Source organism: Oncorhynchus nerka, linkage group LG10, assembly GCF_034236695.1.
Source record: "Oncorhynchus nerka isolate Pitt River linkage group LG10, Oner_Uvic_2.0, whole genome shotgun sequence".
Taxonomy (NCBI): Eukaryota; Metazoa; Chordata; class Actinopteri; order Salmoniformes; family Salmonidae; genus Oncorhynchus; species Oncorhynchus nerka.
In genome coordinates, this window is record NC_088405.1 from 50,801,154 (window position 1) to 50,823,248 (window position 22,095).

Here is a 22,095-nt window from a genome sequence, read left to right on the forward strand (position 1 = left end):
GCTGTGGGGATGTTTTTCAGCTGCAGGGGCTTGGAGACTAGTCAGGATCAAGAGAAAGATGAAGGTCGCAAAGTACAGAGAGATCCTTGATGAAAACCTGCTCCAGAGCGCTCTGGACCTCAGACTTGGGCAAAGGTTTACCTTCTAACAGGACAACGACCCGAAGCATACAGCCAAGACAATGCAGGAGTGGCTTCGGGACAAGTCTCTGAATGTCCTTGAGTGGCCCAGCCAGAGGCCTGACTTGAACCCGATGTAACATCTCTGGAGAGACCTGAAAATAGCTGTGCAGCGACGTTCCCCATCCAACCTGACAGACCTTGAGAGGATCTGCAGAGAATAACGGGAGAAACTCCACTCCAAATACAGGTATGCCAAGCTCGTAGAATCATACTCAAGAAGACTTGAGGCTGTAATCGCTGCCAAAGGTACTTCAACAAAGTACTGAGTCTGAATACTTTTGTAAATGTGATATTTCAGTTATTTATTTTCAACAAATTAGCAACAGCCCCAAAACACTGCTCTAGAGGAGATCTGCATGGAGGAATGGGACAAAATACCAGCAACATTGTGTGAAAAACTTGTGAAGACTTACAGAAAACGTTTGACCTCTGTCATTGCCAACAAAGGGTATATAACAAAGTATTGAGATAAACTTTTGTTATTGACCAAATACTTATTTTCCACCATAATTTGCAAATAAATTCATAAAAAATCCTACAATGTGATTTTCTGGATTTTTCTTTCTCATTTTGTCTGTCATACTGGAGTGTACCTATGACGAAAATTACAGGCTTCATCTTTTAAGTGGGAGAACTTGCACAATTGGTGGCTGACTAAATACTTTTTTGCCCCACTGTATATATATGGAGGTAAATAATGATTCTGGATTTGCAATGGTTACTTGAAGGGACTGCATCCCATAATAATAGGCCACACCAACCACTAAAATGACCAAAGGGGTAGAATAGAAGAACTTGAAGCCCCAGCCATTGTCCTCTCCATGACCTTGTGACCAGTCTGGATACCGCGGTGATGAGGACCTTGTATCAACAGATGACCCTGCACCCCGAAGCTCCAAGACTGGGCTTGGATGGACCCCCTCGTCCCCATCACACTGTATAGGCTTGGCCAGCATGCCTGCCAGTAATGGAGCCACAGATGGAAGGACAGACATCTCAACATGCCTTCTTGTAGATTATTGATGCCCTGGCACTAATATTAGTTTCTTCCATCTGTTTCATCTAGATGGAGTTTTTAGATGGACAATGACAAGAATTCTTCAGATTTCTCCTACCCAATTTTACCCTATACCGGTCTCGTGTTCTAGAACGTCAGAGACAGTCGCTAGCCTGGCATGTATTGTTTTATCCAATGCATCCTGCTACTCTGTTACTTTCCTGCTCGCAGGCCAGCCTCATCTGAAATGTCAATGTGGGGTTGACAGTACATGTACAATATGGCTATGTTTGTTATAGAGCACGGTGCTGCCAGCCCTACATGAAGAAATACTATAGTTTACTGTAGTATAAATACTGTAGTATTAGTGTTTATGCGGACATTACTGTAGTATTTCTTTCTAGTTTTTTTGTTGCGGATATGACTAGTATATTCTGTAGTATTCACTATACACTGAGTGGACAAAATATTAGGAACACCTGCTCTTTCCATGACAAACTGACCAGGTGAAAGCTATGATCTCTTATTGATGTCACTTGTTAAATCCACTTCAATCAGTGTAGATGAAGGGGAGGAGACAGGTTAAAGAAGGATTTTTAAGCCTTGAGAAAATTGAGACATGGATTGTGTATTTGTGCTATGCAGAGGGTGAATGGGCAAGACAAAAGATTTAAGTGCCTTTGAATGGGGTATGGCAGTAGATGCCAGGTGCACTGGTTTGAGTGTGTCAAGAACTGCAACGCTGCTTGCTGGGTTTTTCACACTCAACAGTTCCCGTGTGTATCAAGAATGGTCCACAACCCAAAGGACATCCAGTAAACTTGACACAACTGTGGGAAGCATTGGAGTCAACATGGGCCAGCATCCCTGTGGAATGCTTTCGACTCCTTGTGGGGTCCATGCCCCGACAAATTGAAGCTGCCCTGAGGGCAAAAGTGGGCACAACTCAATATTAGGAAGGTGTTCCTAATGTTTTGTACACTCAGTACATCATTTTTGTTTCTTTGCATATATTACTGTAGTATAATATAGTATTTACAGTTTACTATAGTATAAATACTGTAGTTAAAAAAACAAATATAGTATTTACTCTAGTGTTTTGTTTTATTATCTTAGTCATCGAAGTGGAGTCTTTGTTTTTTCCTAAATTCATTACATTTTTTTTCTCTGTTCAATCTAAATCAAAAGCAATAGTCAAATTCAATATTAAGTTTCAAATCAATCAACAGTCAAAACTAAACATCAAATCAATTCTAACACATTAAACCGCCTAACAAACATTCTAACACATTAAACCGTCCACATCACCAACAAACTAACATGAACCAAGCACACCAAGACAGTCGTGAAGAGGGCATGAGACTGAAAAGAGACTGAAAAAGATTTGACATGGGTCCTCAGATCCTCAAAAGGTTCTACAGCTGCACCACTGCCTGGTATGGCAACTGCTCGGCCTCCAATGTCAAGGCACAGAGGGTAGTGCGAACGGCCCAGTACATCACTGGGGCCAAGCTTGCTGCCATCCAGGACCTCAATACCAGGCGGTGTCAGAGGAAGGCCATAAAAATTGCCGAAGACTCCAGCCACCCTACTCTCTGTTGTTATCATCTATGCATTGTCACTTTAATAACTCTACCTACATGTACATATTACCTCAACAAACCAGTGCCTCCGCACATTGACTCTGTACCGGTACCCCCCTGTATATAGTCTCGCTATTGTTATTTTACTGCTGCTCTTTAATTACTTGCAACTTTTTCTTATTCTTATCTGTATTTTTTTTTAAACTGCATTGTTGGTTAGGGGCTCGTAAGTAAGCATTTCACTGTAAGGTCTGTATTCAGCTCGTGACTAATACAATTTGATTTGATTTGAAATCATCAACACAACAAAGGTTACTGTCATCCCAGAAGGAAAAAGCAACGAATCACCATCAAAGCAAAAAAAAAGTAAGGTCTATGGATGGAACATATTGGGATATGGGGGATGGGTATATGCAAATTAAAACTCTGGCATATCAATACAGTGTTTAGTGTAGCCTTCTACAGTTTATCCACAGAATTCTATAGTAAGTACTACTTTCTTTTTATTTAACTAAGCAAGTCAGTTAAGACAAATTCTTATTTTGTGGGTTAACTGGCCGTTCAGGGGCAGAACGACATATTTGTACCTTGTCAGCTCGGGGATTTGAACTTGCAACCTTTCGGTTACTAGTTCAACGCTCTAACCACTAGGCTACCCTGCCGCCCCCCTACCTACTGTACACATGATTGAGGGATGCTACAGTGTGTAATATACAGTAGTATTCTACAGTATACTACAACATTATATAGTAAGTCAGGGCTCCAGACTAACCTTTTCCCCTGCTGAAAGGTTTTGATGGCACCAGCCAATGAATCAGACTCAAAGTTTTGCCAAGGCATCACACAATAGGAAAAAAAATGATCTCATAAAATCTTACACCTAGCAAATCAGCAGGAATGCATAATGCAACATATTTTTATGTGCAATCTAAACGAGATTTGTCATGAATTTGGGATTGACAAGTAGACTGTTGCTATACCAAAATGGGACTCCAGAATTTCATTATTTTGCAGTTCCTCAGCGGGGTCAGTTCCTCTCTGCTTTCCTCATGTCAAAATAAAAGTCCCACACAAGTTCTTGCTTTTTTTTGTTACAGGTTAGCGGAGGGGAAGTAGGTCAACAGACCCATGTTTGGAAAGCCTGTTTAAATGGCATTCTATTAGAAGTTTTTTTCTCAATTTCCCCCACGCATAAGGACCAACCCTTTTAGCGTTGCTAAAAGCAGCTAGCTTCTTGGTAGCTATTTATAAGGTTGTAAGATTGGGAACTTTTCTGGGCTAGCTAGCGCCAACTTCATAAAATTGCTTAGGGGCTAGTAGTATTACAGGGGAACAACTATCAAGGCACAAGGCGAGACCCAAATGCAGACACAGCAGGCAGATGGTTGGAATCTTATAATGTTTATTAATCCAAAAAGGAGTAGGCAAGAGAATGGTTGTGGACAGGCAAAAAGGTCAAAACCAGATCAGAGTCCAGGAGGTACAGAGTGGCAGACAGGCTCGTGGTAGAGGCAGGCAGAATAGTCAGGCAGGCAGGTACAAAGTCCAGAAACAGGCAAGGGTCAAAACCAGGAGGACTAGAAAAAGGAAAAAAGCAGGAGAACAGGAAAACCGCTGGTTGACTTAGATACATACAAGACGAACTGGCACAGAGAGACAGGAAACACAGGGATAAATACACTGGGGAAAGTAAGCAACACCTGAAGGGGGTGGAGACAATCACAAGGACAGGTGAAACAGATCAGGGCGTGACAAACAAAGTTACCCCACATAGCCTGGTTCCTCTCTAGGTTTCTTCCTAGGTTTTGGCCTTTCTAGAGAGTTTTTCCTAGCCACCGTGCTTCTACACCTGCATTGCTTGCTGTTTGGGGTTTTAGGCTGGGTTTCTGTACAGCACTTTGAGATATCAGCTGATGCACGAAGGGCTATATAAAATAAATTTGATTTGATTTTGATTTGATTTAAATAAAAAAAACTGAGGGGCCCCTATGGGCCAATGAAGGGGCCCCCAAGGTCCAATGAAGCCATTTTTATCTGAATATAAAATCATTTCTGGGTAACAATTAAGTATCTTACTGTGATTGTTTTAAATTAAATTGGTAAATAATAAGAAAAAAAATAGCTCCTTAGCAAAGAGGAATTTCACAAGCAAGAATTTTGCTTAGGACTGTCTGGGAGTAGTCTGAGTGGGAAGGGGAAAACCAAAAAATGAGTTATTTTTGGAACAGAAGTTTAGAACTCTTTCTTATTGGTCTATTAACTAATAATGTCAACCAGGCAGGCCAAACTCTGTCCCACCAAAACAGGAAAACATTTCAGGCAGTCTTTTCAAACAGCTCTTACACTAAAATGGCAATGTCATAATTTTCACAATTCTACAGTATTGTTCCAGCCTCGTCGTGTGGAAATATATATAAAACACGGGAGAATCACATTTTTGACTGCACTCGGCCTTTACAAGTCTACAGATCCCTGATATTTGCCCCTCATTCCTCTTGCCTCAGCCCCCACCTCCTACATCAACTGATCTGCTGTATTATTCCGGGATAAGTGATTACTTTTTGAGACGATGTTGAGGATTTACAATTCATTACCACTGTGGAAGAGCAAAGCAGAGAGGGGATCAAGAAGCTGCACTGATGTGACACCTGGTCTAATAGACTGCTGAGACTGATGAGATCGAGGGTGTATCTCTCTCAAAGGATTACATCCTGACCCCTGGAAGCTTGTGAGCGTTATGGCTCAGAGAAGTTCTTTCTCTCGGATAACAATCTGAAAAGCTTTTGAGCAGCCTCATTGCACATTCTCAGGTTCTCAAAATAATAAATGTTATTTTTGTTGTACTCTTTCGATGACCAACATACTCAAAGCTAGAGGTACAATAGTATTGTTTACACTGAAATGCAGTTCTACTTGACAGCCAAAAGAGATAGTCAGACTATTTCAAGTGTATTGTCTTGCTTTCTGTTTTGATGGGCATCAGGTTCCACATGGTCAATAGATAAGCAGTGTGTCTCTGTATGGGGAAAGTGAGATGCCCCATGAGATGGGATAGTATCATGGCACTTCAGACAGAAGATGCCTCTTTCTTCAACCACAGGAAGAAGAGCTCCATTCAAATAAAAGCCTTGGGCCACAGATCTTCTTGCATGCAGCTATTTTTATATTTACAGGAACATAGGTGTAACATTATCTGACTGTGAAAAGTATGATATATCCAAGTGTGCAGGTTGTGACTAATTAGGGAATTAGCCACTCAACAGAACACCTTGTATTCCGTCATGACTCACGGCTCGTGGTAAAAATACACTCTCTGTGCATTAGTGCAATAGCATGCTTTCTTCATGGAATAGAAATGATTTTGGGTGTTCGTCTAATCACATTAGTCTATTAACCGTAGCCTACCCTTGTTGGTTAATACAACTACACTGAACAAAAATATAAACGCAACATGTAAAGTGCTTGTCCCATGTTTCATGAGCTGAAATAAAATGTGTTTTACATCCCTGTTAGTGAGCATTTCTCCTTCGCAAAGATTATCCATCCACCTGACAGGGGTAGCATATCAGGAAGCTGATTGTGCTGGGGACAATAAAAGTGCACACAACACAATGCCACAAATGTTTCGAGGGAGAATGCAATTAGCATGTTGACTGCAGGAATGTCCACCAGCGCTGTTGCCAGAGAATTTAATGTTAATGTCTCTACCATAAGCTGCCTCCAACGTTGTTTTAGAGAATTTGGCAGCACGTTCAACCGGTCTCACAACCGCAGACCACCTGTAACCACGCCAGCCCAGGACCTCCACATCTGGCTTCTTCACCTGCAGGATTGGCTGAGACCAGCCACCCGGACAGCTGATGAAACTGTGGGTTCGCACAACCGAAGAATTTCTACACAAACTGTAAGAAACCATCTCAGGGAAGCACATCTGCGTGCTCGTCGTCCTCACCAGGCTCTTGACCTGACTTCAGTTCGACGTTGCAAATGCTCACCTTCGATGGCCACTGGAACCCTGGTGAAGTGTGCTCTTCACGGATGAATCCTGGTTTCAACTGTACCGGGCAGACGGCATACAGAATGAACGGTTTTCTGATGTCAACGTTGTGAACAGCGTGCCCCATGGTGGTGGTGGGGTTATGGTATGGGAATGCATCATCTACGGACACAATTGCATTTTATGGAAGGCAATTTGAATGCACAAAGAGACCGTGACGAGATCCTGAGGTCCATTGTCGTGCCGTTCATCCACATCCGTCACCTCATGTTTCAGTATGATCATGCACGGACCCATTTCTGAAGGAACTGTACACAATTCCTGGAAGCTGAAAATGTCTCAGTTCTTCCAAGGCCTTCATACTCACCAGACATGTCACCCATTGAGCATGTTTGGTTTGCTCTGGATCGTCAGGTACGACAGCGTGTTCCAGTTCCCACCGATATCCAGCAACTTCGCACTGCTATTGAAGAGGAGTGGGACAACATACCACAGGCCACAATCTTTGTGAAGGAGATGTGTCGCCCTGCATGAGGCAAATGGTGGTCACACCAAGATACTGACTGTTTTTTTGATCCACGCCCCTACCTTTATTTGAAGGTATCTGTGACCAACAGATGCACATCTGTATTCCCAGTCATGTGAAATCCATAGATTAGGACCTAATGAATTTATTTAAATTGACTGATTTCCTTATATGAACTGTAACTCAGTAACATCTTTGAAAGTGTTGCATGTTGTGTTTATATTGTGGTTCAGTGTATTTTAGAGTAATTCCCTGTTCTTTGCGTAGCATGGTATTCAATTAAAACGAAGACAGATGCCAGTGAGATAAATAAAGAGTTGGCGTTGAGCTTATGTCGATAGATAGCCTCGTACTCTTTTGGAAGTGCATAGCTACAGATGTGTGATTTTAATTTGAGCCAGTTTGCTACAACAGTCAAATAATCCTAAAGCAACAGGAAATGTGAATTATGAGTATTATAATCAGGCGGAATGGATATTTGTTGTATTGGTTACATTTTTCGTTAGGGCAAAACAAATCTGACATTTTAAATTGAATATTACAATATTTCGAAGCCTTTTTAAACCTCGAATACACTATCATTTTGCATTTCCTTCTGTGCAGGAACATTCTCAGCAACAAAAGAGTGATCAAATTAAGAGCCTACATCTGTAGAGCTGCAAGCGAGAGCAGGAGAAACTGAAATCTGCAGGCGACTGATATTTATTGCCCATGTTTGCACTGATAAGGTGTGAGTGGGAGATCCAGAACAACTCTCCCCCGGCACCTTGAAATTACTCGTCCAGCGCCACCAACTCAGCAAGTGCTACCATGGTAGTTGAGAGCGGCAATTTAAATTTTAGCACCGATGACAGCTCCGGGACGAACCTCAGCCCGAAAGACAGTGTCCGCGACACTCTCACGTCCAGGGACCAGTCCGACCTCGGCAGGACAGGGCACACAGTGGTAGCCGTGTTTCTCGGTGTCATTTTCCTGTTAGGATTCCTCAGCAACTTATTCGTCCTTCTTGTCTTTGCGCGGTTTCAGGTGCTGAGGACGCCCATCAATCTCATCCTGCTCAACATCAGTGTGAGCGACATGCTGGTGTGTATCTTCGGAACTCCCTTTAGTTTTGCCGCGAGCCTCTATGGCAGATGGCTCATTGGAGCCCACGGGTGCAAATGGTACGGTTTCGCCAACTCGCTTTTCGGTGAGTTGACATGATGATCTATAAGCTTCATATCCTATCCTATTCATACTGGTAACGTTTCAGAGAAACTGGAATCCGATGGAGAAAAGTACGTCATCTCATGTTTCAACAGGTCCCCTCACGCCATGCTCTCTGCCCTGTGAGAGAGGTGCTACATGTAGTCTTGAATGTGATGGATGATGAATTAACATAACAGTAAATAAGCAACGAACAGTTTTGATCTTCGAGACACGCTACAGTCAGTTTGACTGGTAAAGAGACATACTGTATTTTGAGCCAAATGTTCCCGAGTCAAACCAGTCTTTCTTGATACATGTTTGTATTATTTTGTTATGCAGGCCTAAGTTTACTCTGTATTTTCTCCATAGCTCAACAATATACAAACTGTCACCTTGGTTAAGGCGTCTGCTAACCATTAGAATCATACCTACATCATATTTAGCTGACTGGATTTTTTTTGCCACAGCGGGAATGATCAACATTGTGCTCTTGTGCATGCTCTGCATGCCTTTCATACACCAAGTGGAGTAACCTGGGCTTGGTTAGGACTTAAAATGCTGACATCTGGAGACAGAGTGTAATTTATATTACAGGTTTTAGAGTGCAAGGGTATGAGTTAAGGATTGCAATGTGAAAACATTTACTTCCTCTATGCTCAAGCATGTGAATGTACGTGCCACATGCATTGCAATGGCCAATTGGTAATGTACTCCATGTAGACATTCTGGACAGTGTATTGCATAACCTTGGCGTTTGACGAAGTCCACAGCAAGAATGTAGCATTATTGCTCACCACAGCTACAACTCTACCTCCATCCATTTCTCTGTCCAGGCATCGTTTCTCTAGTATCCCTGGCAATCCTCTCCTACGAGCGCTACTCCACGATATTGTGTTACACAAAGGCTGACCCGTCTGACTACAAGAAGGCCTGGCTGGCTATCGCGGGCGCCTGGCTCTACTCCTTGGTGTGGACGGTGCCACCTTTCTTTGGCTGGAGCAGCTACGGTCCTGAGGGCCCAGGCACCACATGCTCAGTGCAGTGGCACCAGCGCTCTTCTGGGAACATCTCCTATGTCACCTGCCTCTTCATCTTCTGCCTCCTGCTTCCCCTGCTGCTCATGATGTTCTGCTATGGGAAGATCCTCTTTGCCATCCGTGGGGTGAGTCAGTGTCTTTGGTTCATGCTGTACGGATTATATTGATCACGGAGAGAATTTTGATGATGGTGGTGGGCATGCTTGCGAAGATTTATTTGACCTTTTATTTAACTAGGCAAGTCAGTTAAGAAGAAATTCTTATTTACAATGACGGCCTAGGAACAGTGGGTTAACTGGTCTAGGAACAGTGGGTTAACTGGTCTAGGAACAGTGGGTTAACTGCCTGTTCAGGGGCAGAATGACAGATATGTACCTTGTCAGCTCCGGGATTTGAACTTGCAACCTTTCGGTTACTAGTCCAACGCTACCCTAGGCTAGGCTACCCTGCCGCCCCATGACAATGGACACAATGATAATCATGTCAAGGTTGATTATGTCTCTTCGATTGCTTGTCCCGCACACAACGTTGTTGATGTGCTGACGGAGTCTTGAAATGGCTTTGCCCTGAGTAAACATCTTCACCTCTCTCTGATGGCAGCATCTGTCTCTCAAAAAGCATATTTCAGGACTGTGTGATCTTTAGGACTGTGTGATCTTTCGGACTGTGTGATCTTCAGGACTGCGTGATCTTTAGGGCTGTGTGATCTTTCGGACTGCGTGTCTTTAGGGCTGTGTGATCTTCATGACTGCGTGTCTTTAGGGCTGTGTGATCTTTAGGAATGTGTGATCTTTAGGGCTGTGATCTTTACGGCAGTGTGATCTTCAGGACTGTGTGATCACAGCAGAATGAATAGATTCCACATGTTATGGTGAAATGTTAAAGACAGAGAAAATAATTGAAAAAGCAGGAAGTGGAAATGTCTCAATGTTTGTATAGCAGACCTTAGTTAAATATATTAGCAAGAAATCCTTGAACCACAGGTTCAGTCCATTGAAACAATTTATCATGTTGGGACAGCTGTGAAATTCTAGTGGCCAACATCATTAAGGCTCAGTTCTGCCAGCTTGCAGTCCTCACTCTGAAAGCGAGGCAGGCTTACAAGTCCACCTTTCCACTAGTGCAATAGTGAGACATTTGGGACATAAACAAATAAAAACATAAAGGATGCTTGACTCTCACACATTTTTTGTGAAAAAATATATAGAAGATGAGTAACAGCGGTTGTGGCAATGGCACCGTCTGTCTTTCCTCCAGGGGGAAAAATATGCTTAGAGAGGTCAGGTTTACAACAGGCTGTCAGCCTTAACTCAAATGTGGCTCATCCATATGGGTGCCCTTTGAGGTGGTGTCCTTCGCCTTGTGGCGGAAGGTTGGGCGGGAGACGGGGAGAGCTGAGTTTGATTGAGATAGCTGCTGATGCAACCTGTCTGAAAGTCGTCCGTCTTGGTGCCCAGAGCTCGTATAGGTCTCATGAATGAATCATCCCGGGGATTATTTTTAATCCAGATTGAATGTGTCTATCATTGGTCACTAATGACGACAACCTGTGGTACCGCTGACTTCCTTGTGTTATACCCATGTCACATGGAGGGACCAAGGACAAGACAACATCAGAAGTGTTTTGTAGAAGACTGACTGCCGTAGAGGACATTCTGATGGTAAACCAGAATTTCTCAAGGCCCTTCTGAAACCAAACGCTCGGAGGAGTACCCACATTGCCGGTCCTTTATCCTAACATAAACGTATAAGTCTTTGTTCACTCTCCTTTCATTCAGATCGATACTCCCTGTGGCCATTTAGGAACACGTTTTCTTGGCGTTGGGCCACAAATGCATGCTGCTTGGGTATGATTTCGAGCACCAGTTTTGCTACGCTTATATAATGTAGACCTACTGTGGTTTTATGCATTAAGCAGTCTTCAGTGCAGCTTGACTTTCTCAGCAAATCCGTAGGACTCAATAATGACTGCGCTGTAGGTGGCTGACAAGTTGGAATGGCAGCAGAAATTGACACAAGGTTGTTGATTTACCCCCCCATTGTGTTTGAGTTCCTTTGTCAGGTGTCAAGGCGTGTTCCACTCCAGTGTGCCGTATATTTGTTGTGGTTCGATTATTAAGATGAGATATTACTTTTCATTCATGTAAACAAGTTGAGATATCTTTTAGCCAGATTTCTCTGTTTCAGACACGTTTTCTTATTTGATGAAAAATGCGACAATTTGGTTACTAGGTAGTCTACATCTGCGTTGCTAAATTGTAATTGATGGGGGGTAATATTGTTCCACATCCATCAACAAGAAGTTATCTCCACCCCACTATTCTCATCATTACCTATAGTTTACCCTGCAGGGAGAACTATCAGTTAAATGCAGCATATGAAATTATTTATGGATTTCATGGGAATAGTTGTGCAGAAAAACATTGGTGGTCATGACATCATCGTTTCTTAAGTGGGCAAACAGAATATGTACAGACTTCAAGGAGTAAATCAACGATCGTAAAGTTTTACTGCTTGCTTTACTGCTTACTGCTACTCAGAATCGGTGTTGTTTTCTATCATTTAACCATTCGATTTTCAGGACTCGAGCCTATTCCATGGAGATTTGGCCACCACCCTTTAGCCATTATTAACCATGACCTCTAGCTTCTATGCCTGTTTTTTTTAGGTTAGAGCTCACACCCTATGACTGTCTGTGTAATGGTTATATGATTTCCCTGCGTAAACATGAAATAAGCGTGTTTTATGAGTTCATTCCCTGACATACTGAAATCACGAGGTAGCCTTTACACTGCTGTCACTGTGACCTAAACCTGACCACTGAGAATGTTAATGACCCGATGGTAGTTAGGCTTTGGTACAGGGTTTTGTAAGTAACTTGAAAAAAATGTGTTCTCTCCTCAGGTAGCCAAAATCAACCAGTCGTCTGCACAGCGGCGGGAGACCCATGTGTTGGTGATGGTTGTCTCCATGGTGTCCTGCTACCTGCTGTGCTGGATGCCCTACGGGGTGGTGGCTCTTCTGGCCACCTTCGGCCAGGTTGGCCTGGTCAGCCCCACCACAAGCATTGTCCCCTCCATCCTTGCCAAAAGTAGCACCTTTCTCAACCCTGTCATATATGGGCTTTTAAATAACCAGGTAACGGCTTATCAATGGGACACTGGCCATTTTTCTACTTTTTAGCGATCTGATATGGAAATGGGGAAAAACCTTTAACGTCAGTACTCCGTTATTACACAGTGGACGCATTGATGATGTCATGTGTGCCAGTTCTACAGGTGCTTCCTGGCCTTCATGAGCTGTGGGTCAGAGGCAGCAAGCAGCCACACCCTCCACACCGTGCCCAGCAGCCGAGTGGTTGGCCCTAATGGCAACTCTCCAGCCCCAGAGGAGCCTGGTACACGCGAGCCTCTGGACGGCAGTGGGACCTCCTCGAAGACTCAGACAAGTGGCCAGTAGAGAGACAAGCGTGACCTGGTCCTGGTTGTGCACTACACCCCTTGAGGAACAGAGGTATTTTGGGCCGTGGAGAAAGAGCCCACTCCCCTGCTCATAAGAGCCTAAACACATGGTGCCCCACACTGCAACATATGATATGATAGAGGAAGTTATCTATTCGGCTGCAAACTGGAGATACATTAAGTATCTCTCTTTTCGTTAGATGGTGTAATTTGTCACCTGGATGTGTAAATGCTCTGTCATTTATATCGCAGCAACCTTTTCCTTCACCCTGCGGTTGAGTGTGTGCTGTTCGGCCACAAGGTGGCAGCCTGCTGTAACATTGACCTATGCTGGAGTCTGTAGAGATAAAAACATTCATCCGTCTTAGTAAACCCAGCCCTTACATACCACCAGATGTAAGATCTCCTGTATATAATCTTTGTACCAAGTGGTCGGTGAGTTGATGTGGCTGCAAAACTTGATGGCAGTGTTTCCAATGTAGATTATGAGACGGCAACTCATTGTTCATCACAGGTTCTCTCTCTCACATGTAACTAGAACCCGGATGCCTTGTTGTGTACGCATGTTCAAACACAGTAACATTCACAACGCTCCCGCTATTCATTGTTACACTTTGACATTGAGTTATCATTGATGTAGTGACCTGTTTAATAAAGATGTTTTACAAAGATCATGTGTAAAGGAAGATTCATTGTTATTTGGACCGTCACACTGCTGAAAGGCTGCCCGCTGCATCTCCTCTTCACCACTAGATGGCACTATGAGTCCCAATGGGCTTTTATCACTTCAATGAACCACACCTCAAAATGGAATGCCACGAGCAGAGGTAAACTACTTCTAAGGTCATGGCTGGAAGAGTTTCAGTTTTTGTCAAAATTGACTTCTCGTAGCATGTTTAGGAGAACTTACGCAGCAGGTTAGGACAATAAACGTGGCAGGTTAGGAAAGGGTTAGGGTTAGCTAAAATGCCAAAAAGAAAAGATACATCTAAAGATCAATTTGAAAAAGCTGGAATCACATCTAGACATGACTCACTTCAAACCCATGTGATACATTATGAATCAGCCCTCTTTTTACGTGACAGTCCTGTGAAGTTGACTCTTCCTCTTCTTTCTGCATACAGCTACTACTGTACGAGGGGGCTTATAATATAGCGCTAGCTCATCTATCTGTCCAAAATGACCCAGATGTGAAGATAGGAAAGTGGACAAAAATAGGGACCAAAGCAATTGTCTGTGGAGGGGGGGGGGGGGGGGTCATTGATTGGGCCAGTGCTCTGAGCCCAGCAGGTGGTCAGGGGTAGATGTGTACCTTACTAGCCTGGAGGCTTGGTCTGGCAATGAGAGGAGAGACAGCTGAAAATAAGTTGAAAAGTCATGAAGGGTAGTAGACACAAATGCATATATGCACACAGAGAGGGGGGAAAAAATAGTTTGGAATCAGAAAAGCAGAGCGACATTTTGGAATGAATGATGAGGACCTATAATGTTTTACAAATAGTTTATTTTTCTCTTTCTCATCGGTCTTCAGATAATCAACTAATAGTTGACTATAAACGGTTTTGTGAATGCTAGGTCTCTTTAACTTCCCTTCCCTCCTCGTCCGCCTCAACTGTAGATGGAATTTCATATTTATTCATCAGTTTCTCCTCTCCCAAGTTTTCCAAAGAGGTGGAAGATTATTTTTTGTTCAGTTGAGTGAGTATGAGAGATGAGCCAGTAGGAGGTCTTAGTCTGTGACTGGTTAGGACCCTCACCTCCTCCTACCCCCCCTGGCTGTTTCCATGGTTGCAGGGTCAGGGGCCCCCCTCCTGCTGGGCCCTGATCCAAGACAGGCCAGCACCTCAGCAGGGGCGCAATTACTGCAGGCTCGAGTCTGTCACCACAACCTTCACCACCACCACCATGGCTGACTGCTCCTCTCCTATGACAGGAGTCTCCTCAGAACAGTGTCGTGGAGGTCAATGAGGATGATTATGGTGAAGAGGAAGCAAGAGAACAGGGAAGATGAAGATATGGGGGAATTTTTTTGGGGAAAAAATTGAAATCAAATGTGGCAAGCATGACTACTCAATCGCTTGTGAAATTGGAAATTGCGGTGATGTAACTGAGTACACATTTTATACTTGTGAGGTTGTCCCCCAAAACGCAGAACCGACAGGAAGTCTGTTGACATTGGCACAGCCAGGCTATTCTTTAGAAATCAACACGACTAGACCCCCTCAACGATGACACAGACACTTGCGTGACAAAGGGCCGTTGGAAAATGCTTATATGGGTTGATCCTCTTAGAACGTAGTGCGAGCTAAGCCAGCAGATCTAGACGAATAGAGCCGAAGGTTAGGTTGAGGAGGTGAGTAACTGTTGTGTGCCCGTTCAAGGCCAACAGTAAAATAAACACTTGCAATAGATAATACATGAAAGGTGCAGTGCATTGATTTAAATATGGGTTCTCTCTGCTCATCGTCAAAATTGCATTCATTCTAATAATCTGATAAAGGATATCCTGGTATTTCAACACAATTTCTTAATTTTCTAAGCAGACGATATCTCATAGGCTATATTGAGAGCAGATTAGTGTACGGATCTAAACAATGTACAGCATCGTGATAAATAAACAGGGAAGGCAAAATTAAAGTAGTACCAATTTATTGGCCATTTGGGATACACTGCACCAATGGAATCCTTTCGAACTAATCAACTAGTATGTTGTTCAGTTCGTCAAAAAAACGAACTGAAAATTTAAAATAAATTAAAGGCCACCATTTTTTTTAAAGGTCAAATTTATGTAATTTATTATTATATTCTTCCTGATATTTATGAAACTTTTGCCTTGTTCTATGGTAGTTTACATTTAGCTTTCATTTAATTTTTGAATTCCAGCGAGGAAAAACAACAGATGCCTACTTGAGTCTAAATCTGATGCTAGTTTTGACGAACTGAACAACATACTAGTCCTATACCAGATGTGTTTAAATTGCTTGTTTAAAACCTTTCCCTTGACGTTCAACTGAATACTTTCAGATTATTTTGTGTCTTGTGGGCAGTAATGGGTTGTCAACTTTAGCATTGTCCTCAAACACTGGATGTGGGAATCATTTAGCAAAAGGTAGGTTACGACTCCAGAATCAAAAAAAATAAACGCCCAAACATCTATACAAATGGATCTTATCTTACCTAAGTTATTAGACTCAACATCGTATAAAATGCCCATAAACATATTTCTTATTAAAGTTGACTCAAGTTGCATGCCTCTTAGAAATATAATTTGTATTTGATTTATTTATATCCATAAATGTATACACCAACATAATACGTTGCAACAATAACACAATGAAATAAATGATATTATAAACGGTATATTTTAAGATAGAGAAATAAAGCCATTCATTTGTATGTCTGACGACCACAGTAGACCTATCGTTTTCTGTCTGAAAACGGATTCTGACAAAATAGCTCAAATAGGCTAGCGCTAGCCTATCAACAATGCAAATAGGCCTATACTGTTCAACTCTATTTATTAATATATTTCCTCGGAAATCTGCTTTCCTTCTTTCTTTTTATACATTTGGTTTCTATAGGCCTATTTGACTTTTGCTTATTCATTTCGTATATTTTTGTCTTTCATCATGTATTCATTTATTTGTCTATTTATCAGTAGCCTATAGGCTTATACAAAGAGGCCTGTCTATTAATTTAAAGGCTTTGCGTGGCTCACATTTTCATCTGTTATACAGTCAATGTGTAGTCTATTCCAAGGATAAGACTTTTCCAAACATTTGGGAGGGAGGAAATTAATTAATTAATAGAAATTACTCCAAAATTACAGCATTTTATGATGGCGCCTTTAAAGCGTAACACTAAGGCAATGCATAGGCCTATACCCTGTGTTCTCTATAACTTTGTTGAAACTGTTGCAAACCGGCCTGTGTTCCTAATTCTATTGACGTTTTAGTGTTTACACTTGGACAGTTAACCCTTTCAAACGTACCATTCAACCAAATCGGTTGAGAGATCCTCTTTAAATATTGACTTATGACGCAGCAGCATGGATGTTTTTGTCGAGTCTTTGATGGTTGAGGATGTAGGTCTACACGGAGCTGGTGGCGTGGACGACTCATATCCAGACGTTCCCGTTGGGGAGTTCTCGGAGGTTTGAGATTTGTGAACCTGCGAAGTGAGAAAATGTATTGTACATTTGATCATTTAAAACTGTATTTTTTTTATTGATCCAATTGATAAACAAAAAATGCCTATGTGGTCCTTCCGTTGTTTTTGTAATATTTTGTGTGTGTTTAAAAAAACATTGAAATAACAATGCAGAAACGTGATTTCTAGGTCATATAGGCCTACAGGTAACTGCCAAAATAATGGAAACACTTGAGTGACTGAGGGATAAAACGTCTATTGAAAGCAGTTGCTTCCACACAGGTGTGGTTCCTGAGTTAATTAAGCAATTAACGTCCCATCATGCTTAGGGTAAAGTATACAAATGCTGGGCAGGCCATTACTTTAGATAGGATGACAATGCTCCCATCCATAAGGTAGGAGCGGTCACAATGGTTTAATGAGCATGAAAACGATGTAATCCATATGCCACCACGGTCTCAGTCACCAGATCTTAACCCAATTGAACACTTATGGGAGATTCTGGAGCGGTGCCTGAGACAGCGGTTTCCACCACCATCAACTAAACACTAAATTATGGAATTTATCGTGGAAGAATGGTGTCGCAACCCCCAGACACTCTATGCTGAAGCTGTTCTGTCTCCTGATGGCCTAACGCCCTATTGACACTTTATGTTGGTGTTTCCTTTATTTTGGCAGTTACCTGGACGTTTGCATTCATTCTCCAGAAAAAAATGGCTTACCTTCGAGTGTTTCCTCAGAGAGCTGGGATGAGTGTAGGCCTTGTCGCATAGCTTGCAGATGTATGGCTTGTCTGAGGTATGAACGTGCATGTGTTTTTTTCTGTCGCTGCTATTTGCGAACCGCCTGTCGCAGCCTTCGAATTCGCATTTGAAGGGCTTCTCACCTGCCAAAGAAAATGTGTAAGCCTAATTTTAACACAGACGTGGAGTTCAGAAATTGTAATGTGTTGTAGGTCAAAATTGCAGTTGGATATGCCTATTGACTGGTAATTGGCCCAAGTTGGACCCATAGCAGTCTTAAACAAAATCATTGTAACTTCCACCAAGTTCAAATGAAACATTAAATATTGCGTGTTATAAGCCGGTTGGTTTTACCCGTATGAATCCTTTTATGTATTTTCAAATTTTCCGACCTGGCAAACATTTTCCCACAGCCATGAAAGGGACAATTGAATGGCTTTTCTCCAGTGTGTACACGAATGTGGTTGACTAATTTATACTTCGCTTTAAAAGATTTGCCTTCTCTCAGACAATCCTCCCAAAAGCAAGTATGCAGACTCTGGTCTGGACCGCCGACGTGATCCACGGAGACGTGCGTAACCAGCTCGGACATACAGCAAAACATCTTGCCGCACGTTTTTTGGAGTTGATTCGTCTGATTCGGATCTATCCATTTACAAGTGGCATCCTGCTTAGAGCGCTGTCGCATGTATCGAAAGAAAGCACCGTGACCAGTCTGTGTTGTCACTCTCATGCCCATGGCCACATTGTGATCAAAGTGGAGCTGGGTATCACTGAAATGCGGGTGCGGGCTCGAGACAGGTTGATGCGGATCTGCTCCCACGAATATGTCTCCCCGTGTACCCAAATGCGCCCTGCTAGTCGCCATGTATCCATTTGGGAATGCGCTCTGTTCACCTACAGATGAAAAGAGAGTGTGCGCTCGGTTTTCAGAGATCCTTGGGGGAATTCGCACACTTCCTGTAGCGGTGCGGCTTAAAAACCCGTGTCGAGTATCTCTTGCTGCGGAATCGACAATGTCTGGAGTGCGATAGGTAAATGTAATATTCCTGGAATCGATAGCTCTGTATCCATGTGAACCGATGTGCCCTCCGCAGTGGCTTCCTAGCGCAGCTGCGTATCCGGAGACTTGGGGAATAAACTGGGACTTCTGTGCGGGGGCAATGAAATTGAAGGCTGCGAAGTGAGAGGTCTCTCCATACGGGCTGATCCCTAACCGAACGTCGTTGTCCCCCGGTTCATGTTGTCTTGGTATTCCAACGCCCCCGACAACAAGCGCGGAGAATTGCTCACCATCGTCAACTAGCTTGGTCATTGAAGCGCAGAAGATGGAAAATAAATAAAGCAATACGGAAACCTTTTACAGCTTCATAACAGCTAAATGGTCTCCAACATGGCCAAACTTCGCGAAAATCGTATGTATGCTTCCAATCTGTTAAATGTTGGCTAACCCACAAAATTTATTGAAACCAAGCTTTTCAGAGGGTACAAAGTGAGAGGGGGTCAAACTCCTAACACTTTCGATTACGTAGGCTATAGTAGCCTAAATGTATTTGGTCGAATCAAGTCAATCACTCCACCAAAATACGACAACAGCAGCACCCATACAGTAACCAATGACATCCAAGATAACTCTTGGCACGTGATTTTTTCGCACAGTGAATTCATTGACAAGCTATTTCCTCATTGCAAACTGGTAGCCTGCATGTCCCATAAGCGTCTGTAGTGACACCAAACCCGGCCAGCTCTCCTATTTCTTGTCTATCAAAAAGTGTACCTTTATTCCCATGTCTTCCATGACTCTGCTTTGCGTCATTGCTATACGCTTGACCCTAATTACCACCACTACCTGCAATGATGCTGCTGCTGCTGCTTTAGATCGGCAATGTTTGGAATTTCAGTATTGGGTAATTCAACCAAACCCGCACTGAGGTATTTACACCGTAACCTCTCACGTGTTACCGGACAGGTCCTTACGCCCATGCCCATGAAAATGCCTCCAAATAAATATTACATTCGTGCCGGTTGAAAAATGATAACACTGAACCAAAATATAAACGCACCATGCAACTATTAAAACGATTTGACTGAGTTACAGTTCATATAAGGAAGCCAGTCAATTAAAATAAATAAATTAGGCTCTAATCTATGGGAACACACATGACTTGGAATAAAGATATGCATCTGTTGGTCACAGATACTTTTTTGTAAAGGTAAACCAGTCAGTATCTGGTATGACCACCATTTGCCTCATGCAGCATGACACATCTCCTTTGCATAGAGTTGATCCGGCTGATTGTGGAATGTTGTCCCACTCCTCTTCAAAAGTCTGTGCGTAGTTGCTGGATATTGGCGGGACTTGGCTCACACTTTCGTACACGTCAATCCAGAGCATCCCAAACCTGCTCAGCGGGTGACATGTCTGGTGATTTTCAGCTTCCAGGAATTGTGTACAGATCCTTGCGACATGGGGCTGTGCATTATCATGCTGGAACATGAGCTGATGGCAGCGGATTAATAGCACGACAATGGGCCTCATGATCTCGTCACGCTATCTCTGTGCATTCAAATTGCCATCCATAAAATGCAATTGTGTTCATTGTCCGTAGCTTATGCCTGCCCATACCATAACCCCACCTCCACCATGGGACACTGTTCACAACATTGACAAGGGGCCATGCAGACTACCTTGCGACATGGGGCTGTGCACTATCATGCTGAAACATGAGGTGATGGCGGGGGATGGATGGCACTACAAAAGGCCTCAAGATCTCGTCACACTATCTCTGTGCATTCAAACTGCCATCCATAAAATGCAATTGTGTTCATTGTCCCTAGCTTATGCCTGCCCATACAAACACCCCACCTCCACCATGGGGCACTCTGTCCACAACGTTGACATCAGCTAACCGCTCTCTCACACAACGCCATACAAGATCATTCAATGATTTAAAAAAATACAAATTGCAGGACATCATACATTTTCAGTTCACATTGACAACACAAAACAAAATAAATTGAAAACAGACAAGATAACCACGTAAGAGTAAACATTGAGGTTTACCAAGAGGGTAGAATATTATCATTACACAACCTCAAATGTTTTGCAGAGGAACACAAATAAGCATATCTGAAGAATAAAAAAGGTCCTTCACTTCCTTTTACTCTGATGACCTTAGAGGAAAAATATTGAGGTTCCTGTATTTGAAATCTTCAAATTGAGGAATTTAAAAACTGTATGTTTGAAAGAGATGCCCCGTACAGTTGAAACGGGATTCATGCGTGAAGAGCACACTTCTCCAGCGTACCAGTGGCCAGCGAAATGTGAACATTTGCCCACTGAAGTCGGTTACAATGCCGAACAGCAGTCAGGTCAAGACCCTGGTGAGGACGACGAGCACGCGCATGAGATTCCCTGAGATGGTTGCTGACAGTTTGTGTGGAGGTCCTGGGCTGGCGTGGTTACATGTGGTCTGCGGTTGTGAGGCCGGTTGGATGTAATGCCACAAATTCTCTAAAACGACATTGGAGGCTTCTTATAGTAGAAAAATTAACATTCGATTCACTGACAGCAGCTCTGGTGGACATTCCTGCAGTCAGCATGCCAATTGTACGCTCCCTCAAAACTTGAGACATCTGTGGCATTGTGTTGTGTGACAAAACTGCACATTTTAAAGTGGCCTTTTATTGTCCCCAGCACAAGGTGCACCTGTGTAATGAGCATGCTGTTTAATCAGCTTCTTGATATGCCACATCTGTCAGGTGGATGGATTATCTTGGCAAAGGAGAAATGCTCACTAACAGGAATGTAAACAAATTTGTGCACAACATTTGAGAGAAATAAGCTTTTTGTGCATGTGGAACATTTCTGGGATCTTTTATGAAACCAACTCTTTGCATGTTGCGTTTATGTTTTTGTTCACTGTACATAAAAATATCTGGGACATTTGAATCACAATTTCAATAAATATAGCCTAAGAATAGACATCATTCCAATTTGCATTGGTGCATGTGTGATTAATTCAAGGTTTTAAAAGCTAGAATCCTTAGTTGCTACATCCATTTTTTTACTTATAAATTAATGATATATACCCATTGATTCTTGAGGAATATAATGTCAGGTCCATAATTATCCTTGATAAAGATATGCAAAAATACTACACAATAAATATACACACTGAGCTCTATTGCATGCATTTTTTTGTGTGAAAAGTAGAGTACCCGTTAAAAGT

At 42.7% G+C, this 22,095-nt stretch overlaps 1 protein-coding gene and 1 pseudogene across 1 annotated transcript; one reads left to right on the forward strand and one right to left on the reverse strand.

Annotated features, from left to right (window-relative positions):
* The first annotated feature begins 7,990 nt into the window (after nucleotides 1-7,990).
* LOC115136401 (pinopsin-like) lies at nucleotides 7,991-13,014 on the forward strand (annotated as a pseudogene).
* Nucleotides 13,015-14,474: 1,460 nt separating this feature from the next.
* Nucleotides 14,475-19,396, reverse strand: LOC115136402 (zinc finger protein ZIC 3-like). The gene is made up of 3 exons (XM_029671985.2): nucleotides 18,218-19,396; nucleotides 17,843-18,006; nucleotides 14,475-17,141 (listed from the first exon to the last, which is right to left on the reverse strand). The coding sequence occupies exons 1-3, from the start codon at nucleotides 19,176-19,178 to the stop codon at nucleotides 16,953-16,955; spliced, it is 1,314 nt and encodes a 437-aa protein (XP_029527845.2). The 5' UTR covers nucleotides 19,179-19,396; the 3' UTR covers nucleotides 14,475-16,952.
* Nucleotides 19,397-22,095: the final 2,699 nt, after the last annotated feature.